At 55.9% G+C, this 26,376-nt stretch overlaps 8 protein-coding genes across 8 annotated transcripts; 4 read left to right on the top strand and 4 right to left on the bottom strand.

Moving 5' to 3' along the window:
• Positions 1–1,391: 1,391 nt before the first annotated feature.
• On the bottom strand, positions 1,392–2,534 carry N657DRAFT_415444 (uncharacterized protein). Its single transcript, XM_062787259.1, has one exon. The coding sequence runs from the start codon at positions 2,283–2,285 to the stop codon at positions 1,620–1,622; it is 666 nt and encodes a 221-aa protein (XP_062647340.1). The 5' UTR covers positions 2,286–2,534; the 3' UTR covers positions 1,392–1,619.
• A 414-nt stretch (positions 2,535–2,948) lies between these two features.
• N657DRAFT_645151 (uncharacterized protein) lies at positions 2,949–3,348 on the top strand (the record flags this gene model as incomplete). Its single annotated transcript, XM_062792893.1, has 1 exon — positions 2,949–3,348. A coding segment is annotated over exon 1 (250 nt), but the record flags the coding sequence as incomplete, so codon positions are not given.
• Positions 3,349–3,911: 563 nt separating this feature from the next.
• Positions 3,912–5,447, bottom strand: N657DRAFT_655969 (uncharacterized protein; the record flags this gene model as incomplete). The annotated part of the gene is made up of 3 exons (XM_062794650.1): positions 3,912–3,995; positions 4,055–5,092; positions 5,148–5,447. The coding sequence occupies 3 exons, from the start codon at positions 5,445–5,447 to the stop codon at positions 3,912–3,914; spliced, it is 1,422 nt and encodes a 473-aa protein (XP_062647338.1).
• Positions 5,448–5,770: 323 nt separating this feature from the next.
• N657DRAFT_645149 (P-loop containing nucleoside triphosphate hydrolase protein) lies at positions 5,771–9,811 on the top strand. The gene is made up of 4 exons (XM_062792892.1): positions 5,771–6,198; positions 6,293–6,313; positions 6,376–9,187; positions 9,274–9,811. The coding sequence occupies exons 1-4, from the start codon at positions 6,136–6,138 to the stop codon at positions 9,654–9,656; spliced, it is 3,279 nt and encodes a 1,092-aa protein (XP_062647337.1). The 5' UTR covers positions 5,771–6,135; the 3' UTR covers positions 9,657–9,811.
• Positions 9,812–10,657: 846 nt separating this feature from the next.
• On the bottom strand, positions 10,658–12,751 carry N657DRAFT_633822 (uncharacterized protein; the record flags this gene model as incomplete). Its single annotated transcript, XM_062791238.1, has 6 exons — positions 10,658–11,883; positions 11,945–12,229; positions 12,287–12,355; positions 12,468–12,515; positions 12,605–12,661; positions 12,748–12,751. The coding sequence occupies 6 exons, from the start codon at positions 12,749–12,751 to the stop codon at positions 10,658–10,660; spliced, it is 1,689 nt and encodes a 562-aa protein (XP_062647336.1).
• Positions 12,752–13,142: 391 nt separating this feature from the next.
• N657DRAFT_645147 (uncharacterized protein) lies at positions 13,143–14,394 on the top strand. Its single transcript, XM_062792891.1, has 4 exons — positions 13,143–13,523; positions 13,588–13,701; positions 13,760–13,873; positions 13,932–14,394. Exons 1-4 carry the CDS (start codon positions 13,340–13,342, stop codon positions 14,270–14,272), a joined length of 753 nt encoding a protein of 250 aa, XP_062647335.1. The 5' UTR covers positions 13,143–13,339; the 3' UTR covers positions 14,273–14,394.
• A 98-nt stretch (positions 14,395–14,492) lies between these two features.
• N657DRAFT_415322 (uncharacterized protein) lies at positions 14,493–16,133 on the bottom strand. The gene is made up of 3 exons (XM_062787258.1): positions 15,039–16,133; positions 14,643–14,964; positions 14,493–14,587 (listed from the first exon to the last, which is right to left on the bottom strand). The coding sequence occupies exons 1-2, from the start codon at positions 15,802–15,804 to the stop codon at positions 14,768–14,770; spliced, it is 963 nt and encodes a 320-aa protein (XP_062647334.1). The 5' UTR covers positions 15,805–16,133; the 3' UTR covers positions 14,493–14,587; positions 14,643–14,767.
• A 586-nt stretch (positions 16,134–16,719) lies between these two features.
• Positions 16,720–26,342, top strand: N657DRAFT_645144 (uncharacterized protein). The gene has a single exon (XM_062792890.1). It carries the CDS (start codon positions 17,065–17,067, stop codon positions 26,080–26,082), a length of 9,018 nt encoding a protein of 3,005 aa, XP_062647333.1. The 5' UTR covers positions 16,720–17,064; the 3' UTR covers positions 26,083–26,342.
• Positions 26,343–26,376: the final 34 nt, after the last annotated feature.

Genomic DNA, 26,376 nt, shown 5'->3' with positions numbered 1-26,376 from the left:
ACAGAATCATCAACAAAGCCGAGGGCCCTTGCCACATCGAGCACCACCACTCAATCTGCATTGCAGTCGAGGAAGCATAAAGGTGATGGGCTGAGAGTTGGTAGAATACGATAAATGGCCACACTCACCTCACAGGAGATGGCGACGACTCACGAAGTCGTCGGTTGTCCGTCTTTCGCGGGTTACCCTGGGGTAGCAACGGGTTACGCGGCGGTCGAAAGGTGATAGACGGGGTTGAGGACTTCCTATGTCCAACAGAAGGGCGGCCGCTGTCGTTTGACGTCTGCCGTGAACTGTCTAACTGGAACTCCTCCGAGATGGATGCCAACGTGACAGTGCTAGCATCGGTCGATGCCCTCACAAATGATCGGGGCGGTCCATCACGTTTCCAATTGCCGTTGGCGAGAGACTGGGCTGTGAAATAATCGGGAGGTACCGAAGGTGCTTTCGTGCCCGGTGACACATCAGAGTCGGGGCTCTTGGCGGCCGACGGCGATGAAGTTGATTCGTTCACATCTTGAATGGTCTTGTCCATGGTAGGGCGGAATGCTTGTTACGCCGTCGTTCTTTATTTTCTCCTGAAGCTATGCCAGCGCTTGTTCGGCCTCGCGGAGAGGCCAGCAGAGGCTATCCTGCGATAACATGCATGGAGCTTGAAGCGGGTTCGGGTGTGCTCGAAGAGCCTGACGTTGGGACGCCAGTCAACGCAGAAGCCGGCGCGCCTGTGTCAGCGAGTGTTGGCGACAGAATCGAGGGCCGCGACGAACAGTTCGCTCGGTTGTCGAGTATAGCGATATTGGTTGCAGGGAGTATCAAAGTCGGGAATTTGAGCGGCAAACTCGAGTTGCGCCGTGGTTGAGGCCGAATTGAAATGATGATGAAAGGGGAGGTTCGGTGGCAGGTGCAAGTTGACACTCTCGCCCGGCGTCTTGAGTTGAGTGCCGGAAGAAGGAGCTTCCCGCGGGGCGTCGATGGGTCAAGGAGCTCAAAGCTTTGGGAGCTTGGACGGCTCTGGCCGTAATCAAAACCTGAAAGAAAACAAAAAACGGGAGCACAAGGCCAAAGCAACCGAACCTGTTGGACAAGCACGAGCACGTTGTTGCAAAGCAAAAGCAACAAGGTCAAGGATGAAACCAGGCGGGCGGGAGCTGGCAGTAATAAGCCGAAGCTTGGCTGCACCTGAGCCCCCATCTAGCAATGCTTCGAAATCGCGTCTCGAGCTCCGAAAGGATGTCAGTCTTCCTGCATATTTTTCGCCCTACCTCTTGGCAAGCGGGCGGATGCTACTCTGAACCCTTGTAAGCTTTGACATGACAGGGTTTAGCCGCACCACGGCTACGGCAATGGTCAAGAGAATCAATATAGTTGCCGCCGCCAGGACCGCAACTTGAGTTCAGTCTTTTACATCTGTCAGTCCTTGATGTCCCGTTAACAGCTTCTGATCATCTTCCCATCGCTCCCGTCTGTCGTCTGTCTCAATCTATAGGATGTCTCGTAAAGACTCAGATTGGGGTCCGGCCCGGAAGCGGGCGATCAGCGCATTTCAAAAGGTCGATCACGATGTGGGAATTGTGGCCCAGAACTGACAAGAGGCAAACTTCGCACAGCTTGCTTTGCATTCACACGTCCACAACAATGTCCGTGTTCCGATGCCCGTTCCGGATAGGTATTATCCTCGCAACCCAGAGAAGAACACAGCAACGATCAGGGAACATGGTACGGTGAGACACAATAGGCCAAGCTTCAAGCGGGAGAGCCTTGGCAACCCGCTGTTGGGCCAGAGATAACCCTCTGGCCCAACCGCGGTGAACTGCAGGAAGCTTACAGATCACAGTCTGGACCGTTTTTTCGAACCTTGGACCCCTTCTGACGGCCATATGCGCGTCAACTCGTTTTCCCCAGAGACTCTTACCTTCCCAGCCAGCCCGACCGTTCGAGCTGAGTATCCTGAATCTGATGTCTTGGAGGAGACAAGTTTCGGGTCCCGTAGCCCCGCCAGGACTGCTAACCGGTGGAGTTGCTGCTCGCCAGCCGAGCCCAAGAATTGCCCCTGTCAGAGTCGTGAAGAGGGCGAAGGACGGATGATGATTGCCAGGCGGTCTGCAGTGCCAGTGAAGAACAGGAACCGGTGAGACGATTCTTGTCTCACATGCATCGCTTGGAGGCCGAGCAAGTTGGGTATGGGTCCGTCGTAACTCCGTCATCTCTGTTGATAAAGAGTGCCGCACAAAAACAGTTTCAAGGCAAGATCTCCAACTCAGGGTATCACCAGCCACCTCAGACATGCATGGTCATTAGCTACAACCCAAACCTGGTGTGTTTCTTAGCGCGGCACATGATATGGCAGGGTCCCAGCAACCTAGGTAACTTAGGACAGTAGAGGAAAAGAAGGGGAAGAAAATTATATACTAACAGGAAAGAGAGAGTCACAGAGACCGAGAAAAAATGAATGAAATCAGAACTGCAATATTGAAAACTTATCTTGGTTTGCTAGCTGCCATAAGTCACACCATGGCATAAATTTACTATTTGATTTTCGGTATAACTATCGATGAACGAAGTCGAAGTATAGCATTGGCTCTTAGGATCTTTGATCCAGAAAACAGCAATATCATCTCGGAAATAGTTTCATGGTCATCAACTAGACTATCAAAGTAGGGTCTCGGCTCTCACAGCTCGACCTGGACAACCCACCTGCCGAGGTTCACATCATCTCACTTGAGCTCCCCCCACCATCATGCCCCGGCCCTGACTGAAGCCTTTCCAGGTCCTGCATGGGGCATCAATCGCACGTTGATGGCCTAAACAAGCTGAGGCGGCCGCTCTGTGGAAAAAGCAGCTTGCACCCCACCCAACACCATCCATTCCTACACAACTGCATGCATGCAAAACTCACTGTAACTATCTCGTCATCGACTAGCAACCAGCGAACAGCAACAAAGCAGGTGCGTGCATTGCCAAGCACAAGCCGTAACATCCGGTTCGTCGACACGACATCACAAGTCCGGGTCGGAGGCCTCACTTTCGGACCAAACCCTGCCGAACCGAGCCCGAAAGCCGGGGCAACCCAAGACCGGGGAACAAGGGCCATGGCATTCCCAGGCTTCCCACGGATACGTTTTTCGCTTCTGATGACATGGACTTTGTCATCGGTCCTTGGCAGCGCTCTTCGAAGCTTTCCCGTTGCGGGGTCTGGAACCGGGATTGGCTGCTCCAACGTACGTACGGAGTACAGAGAACGTGGAATTGCCTCAAATATATCGTACCGGATGTACGGATCCGTACAAGAAAAAAGTTGCGTTGTGCTCGGCAAGGTCCCAATACTCCTACCCGACGTAAGGTAGGATGACTCTCACACCAGCAAGCTGAGTAGAATAACGCGGGGCCTCCTGCTGCCTTCCGCGGACGACGGCGGAGGTGTCATGTTCGTCATGGTCAAGGTCAAGTCTTGCGTGAGTAAAGCGGTTGGAATTGCGCCCTTGACTTTGAAAGCGCCGATTTCACGTCAGCCCCTAACCCTATCCTTCACGTTCTCTTGCTACCCCCCATCCTCCAGTTCTCCAGCCCCATGTCCCATTGTCTCAATGAAATACTTACGACTCGATGCGAAGCGACCAGCCTCCCACTAACACATCAGCTCAGGGGAGGCATCGTCAGAGCCAAGAGTCTTCTCTGATATCGGTCATGAATACTTTTCCGCCGGCCTGCCATCGAAGTCATCCTCCTAAGATTGACCCTTTGACCATTCGACGCCTAATATGCAATGCCGCTGCAACTGCGTAGCCTTGACTCCCCAAACCCCAAGATTACAAACATGACTAAAAGGATCAAAGCGAGGAGCAGACTGAACCCTTCTCGCCCAGTCTTGTTGCCAGGATCCACGTCGTTTTCCGTAGCAAACCCCGTCTAACTCATGCGTAAGTGCGCGAGAGGTTGCGCAGATACCAGTCAACCAGCTTGCGGCCCATCTTCGCTTCTGAGATATGAATTATATCCTGCGAATAGGGTTAGTATTCGGCGCGAACACGAAAGTAGGTATTTCTTCATCACTTACCCCCTGCAGCGCATAGTCAAGATCGCTAATGTTGACCAGCTCACCTTCCAGGAGTCCGTTGTCGGTCCAGCGCAGCTGCTTCGTCCGCTGCTTGTTGACGAGCAGCCACGAGCGCAGCTCCTCGGGCTTGACGTCGAGGAAGCCAGCCAGCTTCTTCAGGTCCATGGTGGTGTAGAGGCGCAGGTACGACTTGAGGGTCGGGCTCCACATGTTGGTCTTGACCTCTTCCATGAACACGGACAGGTGGTGGTCGATGGGATCGATGTTGGCCTCGGGCCTGTCAAAGTCGGGAGGCACCGGCGAGATGAACTTGGGGCAGGCATGCCTGAAGAGCTCCTCAAAGATGGGCAGCGATTCAGGGCCGCCGCGCTGCAGCTTGAGCAGCTGGTCGCCGTATTTCTCGCGCAGGGCGGTGTGGATGGTGTCGTCCAGGCGGGTGGGGTGGAAGGCAACGCAGATGGCGATCAAGGCGAGCATCTGGTCGTTCTTCTTGGAGATTGAGTCGTATTGCGTGTTCTTCTGGAAATTCTTGGTCCGCGAGACGTAGACCAGGATGTGGCTGAACATGCGGATGGCGTCGGCGTAGCGGCGCATCATCATGTAGGAGAAACCCACGTAGTAGTAGGTGGTGAAGTGGGCGGCCATGACACGGGCGAACATGGCCTTCTTGTTCAGCTCAATGTCGTCGAGCGTCTTAAGCGCGAGGCTGAAGTCTCCAAGAAGGCAGTGGACGCGGAGGAGTCCGATGATGGAAAAATATCCCAGCATACGGTAGAGGTTCTTGGCGCCGTACGGGCCGGCCACCGCCATGGGGTCCTCGTTCCGCCTCATAGCCGTGAGCTGCTCGAGGATCTGCGACTTCTGGATCAGGGAGTAGAGCACATTGAGCACGCTGTAGCAACCCCACGTGTTCGGGTTGTCGCGCAGAATCTGGGCTTCCTCCTCATTGTTCGCTTGCCTCGCGATCCGCGCCCGGTACGAGGAGAATGTGTTGAATTGGTAAATGAACTCGTCGATCACATCCCACGCCCAGTAGTACTGTTTCATGATGAGTAACCCGGCCAGAGTGGACGGGGCAGCGCCGGCAACTTACCGATGGTGGCTCAAGATCCACGGGCCCGTCTGAGTTGAGGATGTAGTGGAACAGGGCACAGTAATTGTCGTAGCTCTGAAACTTGGTTTCAAGGGTCGCCTGGAAGTCCAGCGGCTGGGCGGCCTGAACTAGGCGAGACTGGATCTCGTCGGCCTGCTGAGCGAGAGTGGCCTGGTCGAGTTCCTCCATACCGCCCTCGTACTGGACCTGCTCCCTGTAGTCGGCGACAAGGGCCTCCTCCTCGACATCGCTGTCGTCCTCAATGGCGCGGGGGGCCGCCATGCCGTTCTGGTAACTCATATTGACAATCGATCGGGGCAATCCAGCGTTAAGGAACTCGGTGGACGGGGGAGCAGTTGGTTATCGCCGGCTTGCTTGTCCTCGGCCGTCGCAAAGACCCAGAAATGCTTTGCTCGGTGGGGCTCGATTTTTGTGGTCGGGGGGCTCGGGCCAAGTGGTGAAATTTCGAGGATGCCGCACCGGTTTAGGGTTTTGGGTGTATGGAAATCTCTTAGCGGCTAAGCCTCACTAATTGCATCTGTAGCTCAAGATGGAACCTGAAACTGCACAAGCTGCAGCTGAGGTGGTCAGGCCAGCATAACTTCGTCTCGCCCGTCATGATGATTCATAATGACCATCTGTGAGTTCCTCTGAGATGCTTCCAGAGAAGTAAGCTGCTCTTCCTCCTCCGTGTCCTGCCCCTTAAACTGCATCCACTTCTGATAATTTGCCTACTCTATCCGTACGATACCACTATATCCGCATCCTCGTCTTCTGATAAAGTTCAGACATTGCCCCGCCAAACATCCCACTTCCTGTCATCGAGGTGTTAGTCCGGCCGAACAATCACCCCGCCATCACGTCCTGCGCCCCCCTTGCCGCCCTACCAAAGTACACATCTGTATATTTTATACCCTCAACAGACTCTCTGGGATAAACAATATCTTTTGCACATAATCTTCCCTGATCGCCTCCCAACACCACCAACATGCCCGTTGTCAGTCCAGAGAAGCTGGCAAAGCTCCAGCAAAACGCCGATGATGTACGAAATGTAAGGGCTCGGCTTCCCTAACAGGGAACCAATAAAGAAAATAAATAACAAAAGAGATATTTCTTTACGAATATAAGCTGACTAGTCTCCACAGATTTGCATCCTCGCTCATGTGGTACGTGGACAATATCTTCGCCCTTGTATTGTTGACTTTGAGATCAGAAGCTCACAGATTAGGATCACGGCAAAACCTCACTGACCGACGCCCTCCTCGCTACAAATGGCATCATCTCACCAAAATTGGCCGGCAAGATACGGTATCTCGATTCCCGGCCAGACGAGCAGCTCAGGGGCATCACCATGGAATCGTCAGCCATTTCGCTCTACTTCTCCATGCTTCGAAGGTCAACCGCTGAGGCCGCCCCGGAGCAAAAAGAATACCTTATCAACCTCATCGACTCGCCTGGTCACATAGACTTCAGCAGTGAGGTCTCTACGGCTTCCCGGTTATGTGACGGTGCCGTTGTTCTAGTCGATGCAGTTGAGGGCGTCTGCAGCCAGACAGTCACAGTCCTGAGGCAAACTTGGACGGAGAAACTCAAGCCACTACTTGTCATCAACAAAATCGACCGCCTCGTCACGGAGCTGAAGATGACACCGGGGGAGGCATACATCCATCTAAGCAAGCTTCTCGAGCAGGTCAATGCCGTGCTGGGCAGCTTCTTCCAGGGCGAACGCATGGAGGAAGACCTCAACTGGCGTCAGAGGATGGAGGCTCGCGTTGCTGCCGCCGCTGCAAAAGAGGCCAGGGTTGCGGACCAGCTGACCGACTCTGGGGAACTCCAGTTTCACGAGAGAGATGATGAGGAGCTCTACTTTGCCCCAGAGAAGAACAACGTCATTTTCGGCAGCGCCATCGACGGCTGGGCTTTCACAGTACGGCAATTCGCCAGTTTGTACGAAAAGAAACTGGGTATCAAACGCAATGTCTTGGAAAAGGTTCTCTGGGGAAATTTTTATCTGGATCCAAAGACAAAGAAGGTGCTTGGGGCCAAGCATCTAAAGGGCCGGCCCTTGAAGCCCCTTTTCGTCCAATTGGTTCTCGACCAGATATGGGCCGTCTATCAGGCCACCGTTGGCGGCGACAACGGAAAGGGCGACGCCAACCTCCTCGAGAAGATCACCAAATCCCTCAATATCACCATTCCTCCTCATATCCTCCGCTCGCGAGACCCCAAACTCCTTCTTACGACCGTCTTCGCCTCGTGGCTCCCCGTCTCTGTTGCCGTGTTGGTCTCGGTCGTGGAATCACTTCCATCCCCAAGGGCAGCGCAGGCTGAGCGCTTCCCGCTGCTGCTGGAAGACGTACCGGGAGCAGACCACATTGATTACAAAGTCAAAGATGCCATCATTTCGTTCGGAAAGGCGCCGTCAGATCCAGTCATAGCCTACGTGAGCAAGATGGTATCCGTCAAGGAGAGCGAACTCCCCGAAAACAAGCGACGCGGACCCATGAGTGGCGAGGAGGCACGGGAACTCGCCAGGAAAAAGCGCGCCGAGGCGGCGCTCGCACAAGGGACCATGAATGGCGGTAATGATATGGATGCTCTGACCACAGCCTTATCTGGGGCGGCGCTAGAACAAGATGTTCCCGAGGATGGCGAGAAGGAGGCGGAGCCGGAGCACCTGATCGGATTTGCACGCATCTACTCCGGCACGCTATCTGTGGGCGACGAGATCTACGTCATCCCACCAAAGTTCTCACCAGCTCACCCGTTTGTCCAGCCGGTACCCAAGAAGGTGAAGGTGACAGCCCTCTACATGCTGATGGGTCGAAATCTGGAGGCCCTTGACTCCGTTCCGGCTGGCGTGGTCTTTGGCATCCGTGGGCTCGAGGACAGCGATCTCCTCAAATCAGGTACTCTCTGCAGCCAGCTAGAAGGAGCAGTCAACCTGGCAGGCATCGCCAACTTACAGGGCCGTCCGATCGTACGCGTCGCCTTAGAGCCTGTCAACCCGGCCGACCTGGACAAGATGATCAAGGGGCTTCATCTACTCGTCCACAGCGATCCGTGTGCGGAGTATGAGCAGTTTGCCAGTGGCGAGCACGTCCTACTGACTGCCGGTGAACTGCATCTGGAGCGCTGCCTGACAGACTTGCGAGAGCGGTTTGCAGGTTGCGAGATCCAAGCGGGTGCTCCAATCGTGCCATACCGGGAAACCATTGTCCGCGCGGAGGAAATGCGCCCTCCTGCCAACAAGGAACTCGGCCGTGGCGTGGTTGTAGGCGTTACAAGCTCTAAGCAAGTAACTATCACCTTGCGGGTGCGGCCGTTGCCCCGAGACGTCACCGACTTCCTAGTCAAAAATGCGGCTGGTGTCAAGCAATTGTATTCCGATCGCAAGGCTGCCGAGGAAGGCAGTGACGGGTCTCACTCTCCTCCCCCTGGGCTGGGCTCAGAAAACGGTGCTTCCCAAGAGGACTCTGCCGAGGCCGACGACGAGCTCTCCGCAGCCCGCAAAGCTCTCTCCCCCGAGGAGCTCAGCAGAGAACTCCAATCCCAATTCGACAGCGAAAAAGGCCGCCTCGACACCTGGAAGGGAATCGTCGACCGCATCGTCTCCTTTGGTCCGCGCAGAACGGGACCCAACATCCTCATCGACGCCACCAAAGACCAATTCTTCCCCAAAGCCTTCTCTCCCAATTCCGCCGCCAATCTCAACAGCCGCCCGGCCGCCAACGAATCCATCAACCCGCACCACTTCTCCGACAAGATTATCTACGCCTTCCAGCTGGCCACCCACCAGGGCCCATTGTGCCTCGAGCCGGTCCAAGGGATAGCCGTCTTCATCGAGGACGTATCTATTACGCACTCCTCCTCCTCAACAACAACCGACAGCGAAGACGCCGCCATCCTAGCGCGCGACCATCTGGGCCGTCTAACGGGCGAAGTCATCAAAACAGTCCAACAGGCCATCCACAAGGCCTTCCTCGACTGGTCGCCGCGCCTGATGCTAGCCATGTACTCGTGCGAAATTCAAGCCTCCAGTAAGCAGTTTTTTTTCCTTCCCTTCCGCCGTCCACCCTTTTGGCCCACCAACCCACTACTAACACTCCCTTTCCCCTCCCTCAAGCCGAAGTCTTAGGCCGCGTCTATGACGTCCTTACCCGCCGGCGCGGGCGCGTACAATCCGAGGCCATGAACGAGGGCACGCCCTTCTTCACGATCCAGGCCCTCCTCCCCGTGGCCGAGTCGTTCGGTTTCGCCGACGACATGCGCAAGCGGACGTCGGGCGCGGCGCAGCCGCAGCTCATCTTTGCCGGGTTCGAGATCCTGGACGAGGACCCCTTCTGGGTGCCCTTCACCGAGGACGACCTCGAGGACCTGGGCGAGTACGGCGACAAGGAGAACGTGGCGAAGCGGTACATGGACGGGGTGCGGCGGCGCAAGGGCTTGCTGGTGGAGGGCCGGAACGTCGCGACGGATGCGCAGAAGCAAAAGACCTTGAAGCGGTAGTTTTCAAGGGGTCCCTTTGTCAGACTTGATAGCTACGCGAGATCTAGACTGTGCAGGTACAGTCCAGGTTCAACTCGAATTTAGCAATTGCGATTCACTTTGAGACGCGAAAGGACCTCTCATCACACTAAGTACTTTCAAAGATTCATAACCTGCATCGTATTCAGTTTTGCTATTCCTCGGCTGAACTTGAGTGACTACCGTGCTCCAGACTCAACCAAGCTCCCGCTCTAGCCCAGCCCGCAAAGCATGTCATCGCCTCGACGTCTCGAGCACTGCCCAAGTCAATCGTGGCTGGGCGAGCAGGCAGGTTACGGGAGAGACCGAATGGTGACAAGAAAAGGCATAATCCTTTGAAATGCGGAGGGAGCCTGCCTTCCTACCCGTCCCCCTATATCTATCTGACAATCCGCCCCCCTTAAAGTCGAGATTTCGCCCAAATCAAGTACAACACCCACCATGAGGACTAAGAGAAAATTCCGTATCCTTATCATCTGGCCGTTAACAAGCCCTTGAGAAAGCCGCCCCTTGTTTTAGAGTAGAGAAAACCCTCGCCGCATCGCCGTGCATAAATGTCATGACTCGGAAATTGTGAAGAAGCGTAAGTTTCATGGAGTTCCAACAATCATGTCGGTATATATCGCTCCGTCATGTCCGCCACAGTCACCTGGTGGGGCATATGTTGACTGGCGACGCAAAGGGAGTGAGTAGTTAGGTCGTCATCCTGAGAGGCCTGAGAGGATCGTGATGCGTGCTAGGAGAGGACGACCCAGCAATCCCAGCTGACTCCGAAACGTGAACGAGGAAACTTAGTTGAAGCCGATGGGCTGATTCCGGGCTATCCAAGCCAACGACTCGACAATGTCGATGTGGTGTAGCGAGGCAAAAGGAGAACACGTCGGAGCAGTGGTGAAGCCAAAGAGACTCGCCAGACCCTGGGTGAACATCAAAGTGTCCAGATGGAGTGGGTGGGCAAGTGTAAGCATGCGTTAGTTTCGAGCTCAGGGGCGATTGCTCTGTCCCCGCCGGCCCTTGCTTGGAACGACGACGGTGGTCCAGCCATCCTCATCAACAGTCGGGGTCGGCGGCGCCTGCTCGGTGGAGGGTGACTGTGGTTGCGACTGCGAGGCGGGGCCATGACCGTTTGAACGAGGAGGTCGGGTGTTCTCACGAGGACCGCGCGGGGGGCCGCCACGGCGGGGACCGCTGGGGATATGGCCACCCCGCGACGGAGCACGCTGCTCGCCTGATGCCGATCGCCAGTTGCCGCTTTCGACAGCCCGCGACTTGGGGGCTTCCCGTGGCTCACGGCTTCGGATGGGGACCTTCTGCTCATTCGTGACCTCGTTCACAGCGCCCTCCTTGGCACCGCCCTCCTTTGCTGTGGCCTCCTTGGGAGCCGCCTTTGCCTCGTCTGCGGCTATCTCTTCTTCTTTGGCTTTGGCTGCCGCCTCAGCTGCAGCCTTCTCAGCCGCGTCTTTAGCGGCCGCTTCTTTGGCAAGCTTTTCCTGCTTTGCCTTCTCCTCAGCCTCCGCCTTTTCCCTCTTCCGCCTCTCCTCAACCTCACGTTCCCGGGCAGTGGTATCGATGGGGCGTGCCGCACCGAACGGGCTGGCCTTGGAGTCGGAAGGGGTAGGTGCAGCAGCAGTCTCAGTTGCCTCAGAGACTGTCCGCTTGGCCAAATTCAGCTTCGGCCGAGCAGCAGGGGGAGCAGCGGCCGGAGCTGGCGAAGGAGGTGCCTCGCTGCCCTCACGAGACTGGCCAGGTGACTTGACGTCGGAAACGGGACGCATGTTATTACGCCAGTTGAAGTCCTTCTCGGCGGCAGTAGGCACACGCTCAGGACGCTCCGGACGGTCGGCGAACTCGCGACGAGGCGGACGGGAACCGTCCTGACGGCCTTCACCCGGGCCCCAAGCGGCAGCAGGAGCGTCTCTCCGGTTACCACGGAAGGACTCGGAGCGCGTATCCATGGTACGAGAACGGGATCCTTCGCGAGACACAGGCCGTTCGTTCTGGGGCAGCGGAGACAGTGGGCCACGCCTCTCCCAGTTACCAAAATCCCGAACCTTCCCGTCATCGCTCGGCTGGAACTCGCGCCTTCGCTCACCAAAGTCGGAACCACGACGATCACTGCCACGGCCAGGGAGATCGGCCAGAGGGCCCTTGCGGGCAGAACCCCAATCGAGTTCACGGAGGCTCTCGGTCCTCTCAAAGCCGCCCCTCGCTAAATGCCTTGGTCAGCTACCCGAGGTAATGGACATGCAGATGAAGCCAGGCGCACTTACGGGGATCGGCGACCTTGATGCGGATTGTCCGGCCTTGGAATGTCTGTCCATCGCGGGTCAAGGCACTCTTGAGACCCTCAAGGTCGGCAAACTCAGCATATGCGAAACCTTTAGGCCGATTCTGCTCCCGGTCCTCAATGATGCGAACGTTCACTACGTTGCAGTCCTCGAAAAACTCGGTGACAGTCTCGACTGTGGCATCGTAGGACAGGTTCCCGAGGTGGGCGGTGAAAGGAGGCTTCTTCGGGAGCTCCTGGGGAAGATTGTCACGGAGGGAGTGGTAACCTGGGAGGACAGATGTCAGATTCCAAGATTTGGACCATACACGCAGAGCAGACATACCCCTATCGTTGCTTGCGCCATATGAGGACGTGGGCATTCGACGGTCAGAAGGGGGCAGCGGCTGGGTGCCTAGCAGCAGTCAGATCATTGTTCCCAAAGCAAATTGCTTGCAATGTACACCAGAAGCCAACATATCGGCGCAGAAAAAGCAACTACGCTTTTCAACCGGGGTGGTACTCACCATAGGTGTCCTCAACTTCGTCAGCCCATGATCCGCCACCGCCGAAGGCTATACAGTTGGGTCAGCATGGGGTCATGAGCAGGCTATGGCACTGGGGGCAATTGGTGGCAGCGGCCTTGGCATGGAGGGGCACTGACAGGTGTCGTTCAAAAAATCGCCCAGAGACAGCTTCTGGACTTCCTTCTTCTTGGGAGCTGTGTATCTAGGTCAGCAGGTGATGACATGGAGGGCCAGATGCTTGTGATGCGGAGGCAAGCGCAAGGTCGACGGTGATGCTCACCCATGATTGCGGTGTTTCTGAGAGTGGGCGCGCAGTGATGTACCACCGAAGCGCGCAGTAAGAGAGTGTTGTCTAACCGGCGTTAGCCTCTGGTGATCGGTATGGAGAGGCTGTCGAAAGACTGGACAATTGCTTTGCTCCAAATGTTGTGCAGGCGGAGACAAATGGGGTGGCGCGAAAAGACGTGAATTTCGCGACCAGGTGGTCTGTTCAACGTGGTTTTGGAGTTGGTTGCGGCGGAAGTAAAAATTATTATATAGGTCGATTGAGGAATCAGGGTTGACATATTTTTTGACGGGGCATTTTGGTGTGGGTCAATTCGCATCCCACCCTAGCATGAAAAGAGCCTAGTTCAGCCGGGGCAAGCCCAGGCCGACGCTGCATTCGGTTCAACTTTCAAAGTCGATCAGTGAGCAAAGATTCGGACCAATTGGTTGTCATCGTGATCTGCAAATCCCCGATACCTCGAATTTTAACTTGATGCCTCCTACGCAATATCTCGCAATCTAAATCAGCTATCGGGCGGATTATCTCCTATTTATTGCAGAAGATACAGCCGGTACCATCACACTCCTTCAATTCACCCTAAAATATGAAGCGCGTAGTGCTTTCCAGTCAAGAGGATGGCACTCAGAGCAACTCGTCGACATCACCATCATCACCACCGCCAGTAGAAAACACTCGGATGCAACGCACAGTACGGCAGCAGAAGCAGTCTCTTCCACCCGAACTGATGGAGATCCTTGTCCCTTCCCTCAAGGTCGGTGCAGCTGCTGGTATGATACTTGACGCAACCATGGTGACTCTCAACATATGCAAACCCTTTGACACCTTTGCCAGGTGCATGTGGTCTGTTCGCCGGGGCGGTGGCCGGAATTGTCCGGTCTGCACCTACAGTCTTCTTCTCTGTCATTGCGGGAGGACAGTGGTTTACCTTGGCTACCAGCTACTCTGGTAAGATGCACTGTCCATCATTTCCCAGGTGTTGGTCTCCCGTTCTGACTGCTTCCAGCGACCCGCTTGGTTAGCCTGAAGCATTTTGCAGAAGATGAGCCTACTCCAGGAGATAAACTGAAGGCAAGCACCGTGGCAGGCGGTGTTGCTGGAACCCTCGGCGGCCTGTTGCGTGCGTATTGGCACATCAGTTTCTGGCGTCCTGATCTAGGTACTGACCGAGCCCCTAGGTGGCCCGCGGAATGTCATTCCAGGCGCTTTGATGTTCTCATTGTTCGGAGCGGGAGGTCAAGCCATCGCCAACTGGCGAAGTGCTAAGGCTGCCCTCTCGAGTGCCACAAATACACCACCCAAGTCCGGCCGCGGGTTCTGGTCAAAATGGAGCCCAATCACTCCACTGTCTGACGAGGACTACGAAAAGATACTCGAGGAAAAGCTCCTCCGAGTGGAAGCCGACATTGCATTGGTAGACGACCGTATCAAGGAGATACGCGAATCCAAAAGCCAGAAAGCCAAGGACGAGGCACCCGGAAGTGAGAAACCCAGCTCGGCACCGTCAAGCAAAGCTTGACGGAAGGTAAGAGCCGAGGTTGTTGATAGGTTAGCCATCGGGAATTCTGTACAGCATAGTGTAGGATAATACTGCATGTGAAACCATGAACCGCCATCCTCGGGTTGCGGCGGCGATGCTGCACAAGGTGATTGTTTTCATCTGGTCTTGCTTGCATCACTTTAGCAACCATCTGACTGATTCTGTTACAAATACTAGAAAAAGCCCTCGCTGCTCTGGACACCCATCAATGCCCTTGGACTAGCAAGCTCGCTGCACTCACTCTCGTCTCCACGATCCACGACTTACATACTCGGCGTGCGTACAAAGACATCTCTACGAAACCCAGTCAGCTGCAGCCAGAACAAGCTGGTTTTGGGTTGACTCTTACCTCTGTGATTTGTTCGAACGCAACACACATTCAAAAGACGAAACGGACTTTGGGCAACCAGCACTCCCAGGCCGGTCATCAAGAAGCCATCCAGCAGGACTTGACGCCATCGACGTTCCGGGGCTTCATAGTGGGCCAGAGAAGTTCCTTGCCTCTCCTGACCAACCGACTCTCGGCCAACCGTCCGGGAGGTTGGAATATTTCGGCAAAATATACCGCCCATCGCACTGCATCTCATCGCATCTCAGGTCGCACAGACCGAACAGCTTGCAATAGCACTCGGCTGCGGACGGGCAGAACACGGCTTCTTTGCCAAATATTACTATGCACCATTAGTGTCTGGACTATCCACGACGATCTTATGGGGAGGCGTAAGGCGTGGAAGGGGTCACTCACTATGCCACATATACTCAAACACCCTCCCGCTCAAGTCGTCCTGGAGCGGCGTCTCTAGAAGCCACTTCCGGTAACGGGTGTAGTCTTTCCTGGGCCGGCTCCGGACAGTTTCGCGCGAGACAGCAAACTGTGAGCAGCAGCTGACGCCCACCTTTTTTGGGGCGTCTACACCAGGCATCAGCTCCTCGAATGCCTGCTTGTAGATTTCCTTGGTGGTGAGCGGACGGCCAGAGTTTGAGATACCAGGGGCACGTTCCCCCTGGGTGGCAGCGTCGTCGTGCGGCCGTATCTCGACGGGACAGCCAAGGATCTGGACGCAGCGGAGGTTGACATAGCCCGAGGCCTGGACGTAGTCCGGCTTGAGGTTGCGGAGAGTGCTCAGGGCGTCGTAATCTGGGTCGTCGTTGTGCCAGGCGAAGCGCGAGGCATGGACGAAGACGGTCGTCTCAGCTAGCGTGTCGTAGGAGTTGATTATGTGAGTAAGGTAGACCATGGCCTCGCGGCCCTTGTTTTGGGGCACGGTGAGCTTCGCGGAGGGGTCGTCAACCACATAGATACTGCGGAACCAGCCCGGCAGATATTCATGTACCCAGGAGGTATTCTCGGTTGAGCGGCTGGCGACGACTATCTCGACGGATGGTAGTGGTGGTTCTACGGATGGGAACCAGCCCCATTGGCGGTGGCCTCGAAAGACAAGCAGCCAACTGCACAGCAGCAGGACAACGATGGGAACCACAGATCCCCTTACCCCTGAGCGCACCAACATGGGGGCATCCGCAACAGATCACAGCAAGACAAGAAGGATACTGAAAAAAAAAAAACCGAAAAGCAAGATGGTGAGAGAGAGAGCGAGGGTTGAATCGATCCGCTAACAATACATCTTCATGTATCCGACCGAGTAACGCTCCCTTGGTGGCTCTCTAGTTGGGTCCCTTTGGCGCCGCTCAACAGCGGCACAGCAGACGCTCGCCAAGTCCTGACCTGCTACCAACCTCAGTATCACAGCCGCTTACCTTTGGCCTCCAGGCTACCCTCCAGTCACCTCAGAGACCAGGGACGGCGGCCAGTGATTTACGGCAAACGGTGTTTGGCGGATCGGACCAAATATTGCGCATAGAATGTGATCACAATTCTTGATTCACTAAGTCCGCTTGTACGGCGTCCAGCCGCCAGCCATGGCCTTGAATGAAATGTCAAAAGATGTTGGATTACTCGAATCTAACCCTTGGTGTCGTTCTCAACACACACGCCTTCTTCACTCCGCTACTCCCGGAGTACTAACTTGGTGGTTTCCTTGGTGGCGAGCCAGATAGGGTTTTTGGAGATCCAGTAAATGCCACACCTTTGAAACCTACAATCGCGCAGTGGGAAGCGGGCAGTGAGCTTGTTGGCTAATCGCGCTGGCTGAGCATTGATGCGCAGCAGTTACTCAGTTATCAAGTGTTCTGCATACGCAGTAGGTAAGATAATGAAGGTGAACATTGGAAGTCGGAGGCGAACCGCATTTGTAAACGCCGAGTCCCGATGATGCACCCCTGTCAGAAATCTGTCCACGAACAGACGGAGCTTGTTTGCTTTGGTGGGGCTTATCAAAAGAACCCCACAGCTGCTAATCAATTTAATTCCCTTGGCGCGACTTGGTGACAGCTTTGCTCCGTTTTGGTGCAATACATTTAATATTCCGGACTGAAAGCTTGATTTCCTGAAGCGCGTTCAACATCCAAAGTTTGGGGCTCGTTTGTCGAGGCTTCGCCGCAGTGTTGGACAGCACGCGACAATCACCCACGGCACAGCGTTGCAGCGACTGACTGTCCCGGAGCCATTGAACGAACGAACGGATTCGAAAATGGGATTGCTCAGCATGCCGCGCGACTGAAGCCGACGGACCGGGCCCTTTGTTTGGCTCTCAACCCCGGATAGCCCGGTCGAGGCGAGGGTTCGATTTTTCGAGATCGCATGTGCTTTGCCAGCCTACTAATGGGTGCACCGGCCGGTCACTGGTACCTGTCGCCCGTTTTCGGTCGAAATGGCCCTCCTTAACCCGACTTTCATCTTCGGCATCGTCGTCCTCCTGTACCTCTCGTCGTTTGTCATCTTCGCAGTCGTCCGCGTGATTACGGGCATCTCCATCCAGCGAATCGGGTACTTCTCCCTCCGGCGGCTCGCCTACACTCCCCGCGATGGCGTCCGGATTGAAATCAGGGGTCTGGGCCTCAACGTCCACCGCCCCACCTTCGCCCAGCCGACCTGGTTGAGTATCGTGGTGGACGAGCTCGCCGTCACGGTGGACATTGGAGAACTCGAGAGGGCCAAGGCAAAAGAGGCTGCGCCTGAAGAGGGGGATTCCGACTCGGATGTGGCCGAGCGCGATCCCAGACCGGGCACACCAAAGCCTCCAAAGACACCGAGGCTTGTTCGGCGCGATACCAGCCCGGATGAACGGAGCAAGACATGGGAGCGGTTGACAAGGGTCAAGGAGCGCATCAAGCGCCTGCACCGGAGGGTGAATTGGCTTCGCATGGTTGACGTTGTGGCCACCAACTCAACTGTCTGTTTCTCGGGTATTGGAAACCTACAAATGGGCAGCTTCACTGTTGCAGTCGACACTCGTCGGAAAATGGTTGACCGTGCCCGTTTCTTCCTGTCTGGAAGCTCCGAGAGGCGGCATCAGAACCAACAGGCCGAGTGGATCATGACGCTCCGCAGTGTCTTGTTCATGGCAGAAGGAGGGGAGTCGCAGGAAGTACTGGATAGCGCTACGCTGAACATCCACGGTTATCTGTACGAGGCACTCGATGGCCTTCGCGACACTGCGATAGCCCTTAAGCTCGGCCGGCTCCATATTCCGTACGACGATGTCCGTCACAGCTTCGCTCAATACAAGAGGATTAGGTCGCAAACAGACCAGAATTTCGCCGAGTTAGATCCTGTCGACGTGGTCGTCGACCGAGTGATCCAGGAAATCGACGCGCCGGGAACCACAGATCACGAATTAATGCAGACAGTTTCTGACTCCAAGGAGCTTGTAAGCTCCGTCCTCAGGGGAATCAAGGAGGTCCAGTTTGCTGTCAGCTTCGTCGGGCTGAGCAAAAAGATCGAGTCTGTCAAGCCTGCAGGCACTCCGGTTGTTCTCACAGCGTCCATGAAAGAAGTGGGCATCGACCTCCATCGGCTTGACCCGAAGTCAGCGGCACACAGGATGTACTTTCCTTCCACGGACATTGCTCATGAGGCCCTAGCTGCTGCGCTCTCGATATCCGTCGGTCTCGACGACGGGCACAGTAAACCTGAGCGCATCATGTACATACCCATGGCTACTACCACGGCCAGGACCACGCTCCCTTCGAAAACGGTCGAGTTAGCCAATGAGGGCACCGCCGAGCAGCGGAACGCCAATATCCTCTTTGCAAACTCCGTCGTGACCTCACCGTCTGTCGACCTTGACCCACGGCATCTCCCTCTTCTTCTGGCGATGCTAAGGCGGAAACCAAAACCAGCAAAGGCGCGTCCCCAGCGACGGCACATGCTCATATCTCGACTCCTTCCCAAAGCAACCTATAAATTCTCCATGCACGAGCCTGTGTTGAGGATAGCGCTCCCGCCGGTCCAAAAGTCGCCGGACCCTGATGAGTTCGATTTGATCATTTCATCAATATCGTCTATCTCCTTGGACATGGAGTCATTCCATTCAACCGTGGAAGAGCTCCATTACTCCCTGGCCGCTACCATGAGAGTTCAGACGCACAATCTGTACTACCAAACTTCCGCCGGAAGCAGGTTTGATCTTCTTGAAACGGAGACCTTTGACCTTAGAGTGCAGCTCAATGCCTCGCCCAACGTTCAAGTGATTGCCACTGGAAACCTCGAGACCTTCACCTTGAAGATGGTCAGGGAAGAGATCCGCGATGGCTTGCGCCAAATCGTGCGCCAGCTGCGTCTCGACGTTGAACCTGACAAATTTGCTGTCCCGAAGACAGCGAAACACTCCAACCTTCTGCGCGATCTACCCGACTGGCTACTGCATTTCCAGCTGCAATGCTCCGACTGCAGTATCGAAGTTGCGGGAGTGGACATGGAGATATCCGAAGACTCGAGAGGTGTTGCCATTCAATTGGACTCATGGTCAGCCGACTATCGCGCCCAACGACTGGACGGTCTGCAGAGGCGGCCTTCCCGACGCAGAGCCAGCAGCCGCAGTATAATGTCCCCTGAGACAGAACTGCTGCGGGCCGTCCCCGCGTCTCCAAGGAAAAGGTATTACCACGAGGGCGACGGTCGCCGAGTCTCCCTGCAAGCTCGGGGCTTTGAGGTCTTTATGGTCGAGTCGGCTGAGAAATGGGAGTTTGAGCCGTTTATAAAGATTCCCAGGCTCGAGGTCGCTTTCTCCACCTTGAGCGACCACCAGGGGCCGGTCTTCCACATCCAGTCGCACATCAGGTCCCTTCTCGTCCAGTACTCTCTTTACCGCCACTACGCCGTAGGGGTAGCTGTTTCGGCCTTGCGGAAAGCATTTATGAGGACGAGCACGGCCAGGACAGGGACCATGACCCCGCCAATGTCTCCTCAACGACGGGTGGTGGGCCACCTCTCGCCGCCTCCCATGGGCAGTTCTTCCGAATTCACCATTGGCGATTCTGATTTTTGGCGGGCGACACCGGAGCTCGTCGCTGTCGATTTCAAGGCTACTCTCATCCAGATCAAGGCCGATTTTCCCTCGGACCCTCCATTGATGCTTCATGTCTACAATGTGGAAGCGGGACGCCATCGATGGTCCCCTCCGTTCCTCCAGGCCAAGCTCATCCGCCTATATGCCGAAGGCCCTAGGATGCGCAGGGTTTGGGCGAGGATTGTCAGCGTGAAAAGTATTCGGTTAGACTACCGCGAATCACGGCATAAGCTTGCCGGCGGTGGACTGCGGGAAGAACAATATTTTGATGTCGCCACAGACAACATCCGTTTGGCTGTACCCCACGAGATGGTAGTCTACAAGATCACAGACAACCTTGTCAACACGTTCAAATCCGTCCAACAACTTCACCACAGATTCAAGACGGGCACCAACGAGTACATTCTTGAGAAGGGACCCGAAGCACCCAAAAACGTACCAAAACTCTCCTTTCGAACGAAGAGTCTCCTCTTTGAGCTGGAAGACGGCGCTTTTGAATGGAAGCTGGGCGTCATATACCGCGCTGGCCTAGTTGAAATGAAGCAGCGTCAGGCGCGTGAAGAGGCGTTCCGCGTCAAAGTCAAGAAGATCCATGAGGGAGAGTCCCGAAAAGGGTCGTCCAAGTTCCGTTCCCGGTCTGTGGCTCCTCAAGAAGAACCCCCCACGCCCGGTATGCCCGAGACCAGAACTCGAAGCAGCGATGGCCGACGCCGGTCCGCAAGTGAAGGGCGCGTGCGGGGCCGGGCCCCAAGATATGACCCAGAAGGCGGCTCCCGAACAATCACCGGGAATGCTCGCATCCCAATTGCCGAAGCCAGACACATGCTAGATGTGCACAATGCGAGGAGCTGGAAGCAACGCATCGACGAGCAGTTTGACCTTGCCAGAAACTCGGTCAAGGACATGCGCGCACACTTCTGGGGCATGAACGAGATTCCAGACGACTTGGAAGACAGTGAGAAGATCCTGGAGGTGCCACAACGGCCCGCGTTAATGGCAACTCTCATCAACGACTTGCACATCGTCGTGGATAAGCCATCTTTCCCGATCAGGGAGCTTCCGGATTTCCTGCACAAAGTTGGAAAGGGCATGCCAAGGGACATGAAGTACGCTCTGCTCGTCCCAATGAGCCTTCAGGTCAGCATGGGAGAAGCGAGAATATCTCTCCGCGACTACCCTCTGCCTCTACTACATGTACCGCCAACCAAACTTGGTCAGTCTGTTCGCCTTCCAGCCTTGGCGATGACAACGGACTTTGTCATCGCAGAGGAATATCGTGGGCCGGAGTCAACCCGAAAGGTCAGAGTCCCCATCGTGCCGCCGCGAAGCTTGGACCCGGCATCCTCGAATGAGGGTTCTTTTGCCGTGGACGTCCGAAGGACTACCGGGCCGGTCAAGACGTTCTCGGACATAAGCATTGACATCCATACTGCGAACGCAACCCGTATCACCTGGGGCCCGTCGTATCAGCCCGCGATTCAGGACATGATGATGGCGATCGAGTCCATGACGAAGCCACAGCTTGACCCATCCGAAAGAGTCGGCTTCTGGGATAAGATACGGCTCAACTTCCACTCTCGGATCAGAGTAGCCTGGCGCGGTGATGGCGACGTTCACCTGGCTCTCAAAGGCAGCAGAGACCCCTACCAGGTCACGGGTAATGGTGCGGGCTTCCTCATGTGCTTCCGGAGCGATGTGATATGGAGCATCCATAGCGTTGATGACCCGAAGCGTTTTATGACAGTCGACAGTGGTGAGTATGTACTCGCCATCCCCGATTACAGCCACCATCTCCGCGAAGCACGCCGTCAGCATGGCGAGGACGAAAGCATCAGGAGCGATTCCAGCCTGAAATCCGGCGCCACCTTCAGGAAGGTCGTCATGAAGCTCTCCGGCAAGGTGCAGTGGCTTGCCGGCCTTGTGTTTGAGCGGGCCATCGAGCAAGGGAACCGGAGCTTCGACTTCAAGCCTCACTACGAAGTTGTGCTCAAATCCCCATATCATGCTAAACCCCAAGATGGTCTGCCGTACGACGCTTTCCGCGGGTTCCGCAGCCAGCACATTCACCTCTCCCTGGCTGTTCGCGCCCCACTTGACCGAGAATGGTCGGGCTCCGTCACCGAACCGTCGCGCAGTTACAACACGATTCACCTCACGCCTCGCTTCTTCACCCACTTTTTTGCGTGGTGGTCGCTTTTCTCCGGGCCACTGTCTCTCCCCATTCGACAGGGCTCGCTTTGGCCTGGCCGGGAGAAGAACAGTAAGAAATTCGGCAGACATCTGGCCACCATCAAATACAACGTTTTACTGGCCCCATTGTTTGTCAGTCACATCTACAAGCACAAAGATGCCGAGGATTACTGTGAAAATGCGGTTTCGGCGACCGGCATCAAAGTCCGGCTGGACAGCTTCATGCTGGACCTGCACCAGAGACGGGAGGAGTTCAACACCAGGGACCGTGGCAGGAATACGCAGTCCAGAACAACAGGTATGAAAATACACGCGGGTCAGCTGGATCTGGTATCAGCGGACGTCCGTGCTGTTTCGGCTAGCATCCGGGGCACAACAGCGGACGCCATGATGAGACAATCCCTCTCGACTTTCATCACGGATCAGGAAGGCGACGGCACGGATCTTTCCCGCTTCACGATCCCCGACAACGATCTGACGTGGATTGACATGGACGACTTTGTTGAACTGGATTGGATCTTGCCGACCGAGCCGAACCCTGACACCAAGATCTTGCCACTCGCATTTGCCCCTCGAGTTACATACTTCCGCCAGACGGACATCAACGGCATGATTAATGGGGATCCGAATAGGTCAAGTCCATTTGGCAAGGAACCTACACACTTCTGTATCATGAGCCAAGACGACGACCCTAGAAGGGTGCAATGCCAACTCATTCGCCGACGACTGGAGCAGCTAGATGAGCAAATGGAGGCGCACAACCGAAACCTGGGCCAGATTGAGCTTCGTCTTGTGCGCGAGGATCCAGCAGACACGGATCTCAGGACCGAGTTTGAGATTCTGAACCGGCACTCGGGAGTCCTCGCCGGGAAGAAGGTGTTTCTGCAGGGCATGTTGGACGAAATGACGCCGCAATCATCAAACGGGGAGAGTCAAGAGACCACAGCCCCAGAGAGATCTCTTGGGCCAGCTCCCAGCCTTCAGAGGAGTATGACGACCCCTGCCATTGCGGAGTTTGCGAGCGATTTCAAGAACCGGTTCGTGGTCCACAACATGCAGTTGAAATGGAACAACACCCTGAGGAACATTATCCTCCGCTACATTCACCAAGTCAGCCAGCGCAGGGGTTTCGTTTACTATTTGTCGCGTCCCGCGGTCAAGTTCATCTTGGATCTCGTGGAAGAACAATCCAAGTCCAAGACAGGCAACGGCGGTAGCGTCCCCACGCCACGAGCTCCTGGGAGCAATCCCGATTCGAATGGAACAGGTCCAGACACGGAGAAGGATATCGAGGATCGCATCCGCAGGATTTTGCAGGACAGCAAGAAGTTTGCGAGCTCTGACAATGCCGATGGCATAAATCCTTCCATGGCCGATCTGTCAAGCGGCATTGCGGATGTGTTCACAACCCAAAACAGCTACCATGTCCGCCTAATCGCACCGCAGATTCAGCTGCAGAGCGACAAGAACAAGAAGCACGTGGTTCTCTCCACGTCCAAGGGCATGGAGCTCAAGGTAGTTGACGTTCTCGACAAGAGCAGAATGTCGGATAACGTCAGCGGTCTTGTGCAGCGGCGCTTCCTCGTCAACATGGACAGCACGCAGTTCTTTGTCACCCATCAAAAATGGTTCTCAACGCAGCTGGTGTCTATGTACTCGGGGAATACCTATGGCACCCCCTCAGGCTCGTCCTGGCCGCCGTGGGTTCCGATGGAGGTTATGTTCGACTTCCAGTCAGACCCGTTTGGCTTCAAACGCGTCGTGCAGAAAACCTCGGCCATGCTCCGATACGATAAGTACAACACGCTCCGTCTCAAGTACGATGATGAGGTCAACACCAGTGAGGGCCCGAACTCGGCCCTGCATGAGAACAGCGAGAGCAGGACGGACAACCTCTGGGTTGAGTTCCCGCGGGCGCACGCCTTGTGCAACTCTTCGCAGTACTACGCAGTTTACGTCATTGTCCTGGACCTTCTCATGTACAGCGAGCCGCTAGAGAAAACCAGAAACGAGAAACTCGAAAAGATTCTGCTGGCCTCCGACTTCAGTGACCTCAGGGGCGTTCCCGAGATGGTCATCAAGCTCCAGGATCGCGTCCGGCAGCTGGAGGAGATCAAGATGCACTTCCAGATCCATTCCAGGCACCTGGACAAGAAGGGCTGGAAAGATCGGCTGGTCTTGGAGCGTGACTTGGCAGCCTGTGAAGACGAACTGTTCTTCGTGATGAAAGCCATCACGTCGTCGCAGAGGAAGTTCGACAATAGCACCAGCAGTGCCCTGCTAAAGTGGAGCATTATGGCCAAGGAAATCGTCTGGCAGCTTGTTCGCGATAACAACGAGCCGCTCGTCGAGCTCCAGCTCAAGGACGTTGAGTATGACCGGATCGACAACTCGGATGGATCGCATATCAACTTGCTTCAAGTGGGCAAGATCCTTGGTCTCAATCTTCTTCCCGACGCCATCTATCCGGCCATGGTCGCTCCATATGTCGAAGGAGACCGTGGCGGTTTCGACACTGGTTCTCAGCCGATGATTCGAGTTTACTGGAACATGCTCGAAGCCATTGCCGGCATCCCCGTCATGGACCACTTCGAAGTGTCGCTCTTCCCGCTCAAAATCCAGCTGGAGCGCGAGATCGGGAAGAAGCTCTTCGAGTACATCTTCCCAGGCACCGATGGCGGCAAGATATCCAGCGGCAAGAACGACTCCCCTTTCATAGTCAAACAGTCTCCGGAAGAAGAGGACGACGAGGCGGACGAAGAGTCCCTGGCCGACTCGATCCGGCTTCGCGCAGCCAACAAAGACCAAGATGATGCGCCCTTCACGACACGGGCCGGGTCTCTCGAGCTCCGACTGCGCCCGACACTAACATCGGATCCAGACCAAGCGTCCATCAAGCACAAGGCGCTCAGTGTGCATTCGGGTGAAGGGACGTCTATCCGGCTCTTCCGAGCAGGTACTGGATTCAAGGGGGTGAACAAGCAGCGGTCCTACGACTCGCTGCGCGCCAGCGCCCCGCGGCCCGGAGTTGGCAGGACGGGTACTGGCTTGTCTTCCAAGGATGGCGTGTCGACCAGCGGTGAGTCCAAAAAGGCAGCACGCTTCGTATTGCGGCATAGATCCGGTGAGGGTGACAAAGCCAAGAACTCGGACGACCTTTCCAAGATGATGGACCGAGCATCCAACTACATGACGTTTGCCTACATCAAGATGCCTTCTGTCGTTCTCTGCCTGAGCTACAAAGGCAAAGGAGAGCGCAACTTTGAAGACGTGCACGACTTTGTCTTCCGCCTGCCCACCATCGAATACCGCAACAAGACGTGGTCGAACCTGGACCTTGCCCTGGCCCTCAAGAGCCGCGTCATCAAGGCGCTGATCAGTCACACGGGCGCCATCATCGGGAACAAGTTCTCCAGACACCGGCCCAACACGGCTCAGCAGTCCAAACTGCGCGAGCTCGCCACCAGCTCGGTGCTCCTCGCGACGCCGACCGCCTCCGAGTCGCGCGACAACAGCGGTGACGACTCGTCGTCGCTCTACGGCAACTCCCCCGTCGACTTCTCGCGCTCCCCGCCGCCGTCCATCCGCCGCTCGCAGACGTCCATCCCAATCCCGACCTCGTCAACTAGCCGGAGCTCGAGCGTCGCGTCCTCGATGCGCTCGCACCGCTCCGGGGTGGGAGGACCCCATGTCACGGTGCAGACCCAGGCGACGGGTGCCGTGCCGAGCTTCCTGATGGCGCCGCCTACCCCCTCGGCGACGATGCCGCCGGAGGGGCGGAGTCTTGGGAGCAGTAAGTCGGGGCTTACCAGTCTGCTCAGGCCGGCGTCGAGTGGTTGGTCGAGGCCGCTTGGTGGTGGTGGTGGCGGAGGCGGTTATAGCCATAATCAAGGGAATGCAGGCGTGGCAGGAGCAAACAGGCCGGGGAGTAGTAGCGGAGTGACTACTGCGTCTGGATCTTCTCCGAGACGGTCGGGGACGGGCCGGACAGAGGAGAGGGAGAGTCCGGAGCGGAGGAGGACGGCTGGCATTGGGGCGAGTGGAGGGTTGAGAGACAAGATTCATGCACTGACTAGCCGGCTGAAGGAGAGGGAGAGCACGCCTGTGCATGCCGGGGGTGGGGACGGGGCGGATGAGAATGGGGAGGAGAACGGGCTCATGAGGAAGACTAGCCGGGTGAGGGGTTGAAGGTCAGGGGAATTCTGGATATGGCGGAACAGGGATGGCTTGGGAGCATACAATGGAATGCTTTTCTGCTTCATCAACATGGGCAACTAGTTATAGATGGTTGGGGAACACCTTAGGGCCCACACTTGTTGCATTGTTTCGGAGCATTGGAGGGTTTCTGTTTCGCGCGCTGGGCAGACCGCTGCGCGCCATTACTTTTGAGTAGCTGTCTAATTTCTAAAAGACTGTCAACTTCGACAACATATTTTCCTACGCTGAAACGCTACTCAGTTGCAGAACCGAGTACCGTGCTGG

The sequence above is a fragment of the Parathielavia appendiculata genome, assembly GCF_033297405.1.
Source record: "Parathielavia appendiculata strain CBS 731.68 unplaced genomic scaffold N657scaffold_6, whole genome shotgun sequence".
In the NCBI taxonomy this organism is placed as follows: Eukaryota; Fungi; Ascomycota; class Sordariomycetes; order Sordariales; family Chaetomiaceae; genus Parathielavia; species Parathielavia appendiculata.
Note: the sequence above shows the minus strand (reverse complement) of the source record. Positions and strands in the feature narration are given on the sequence as shown.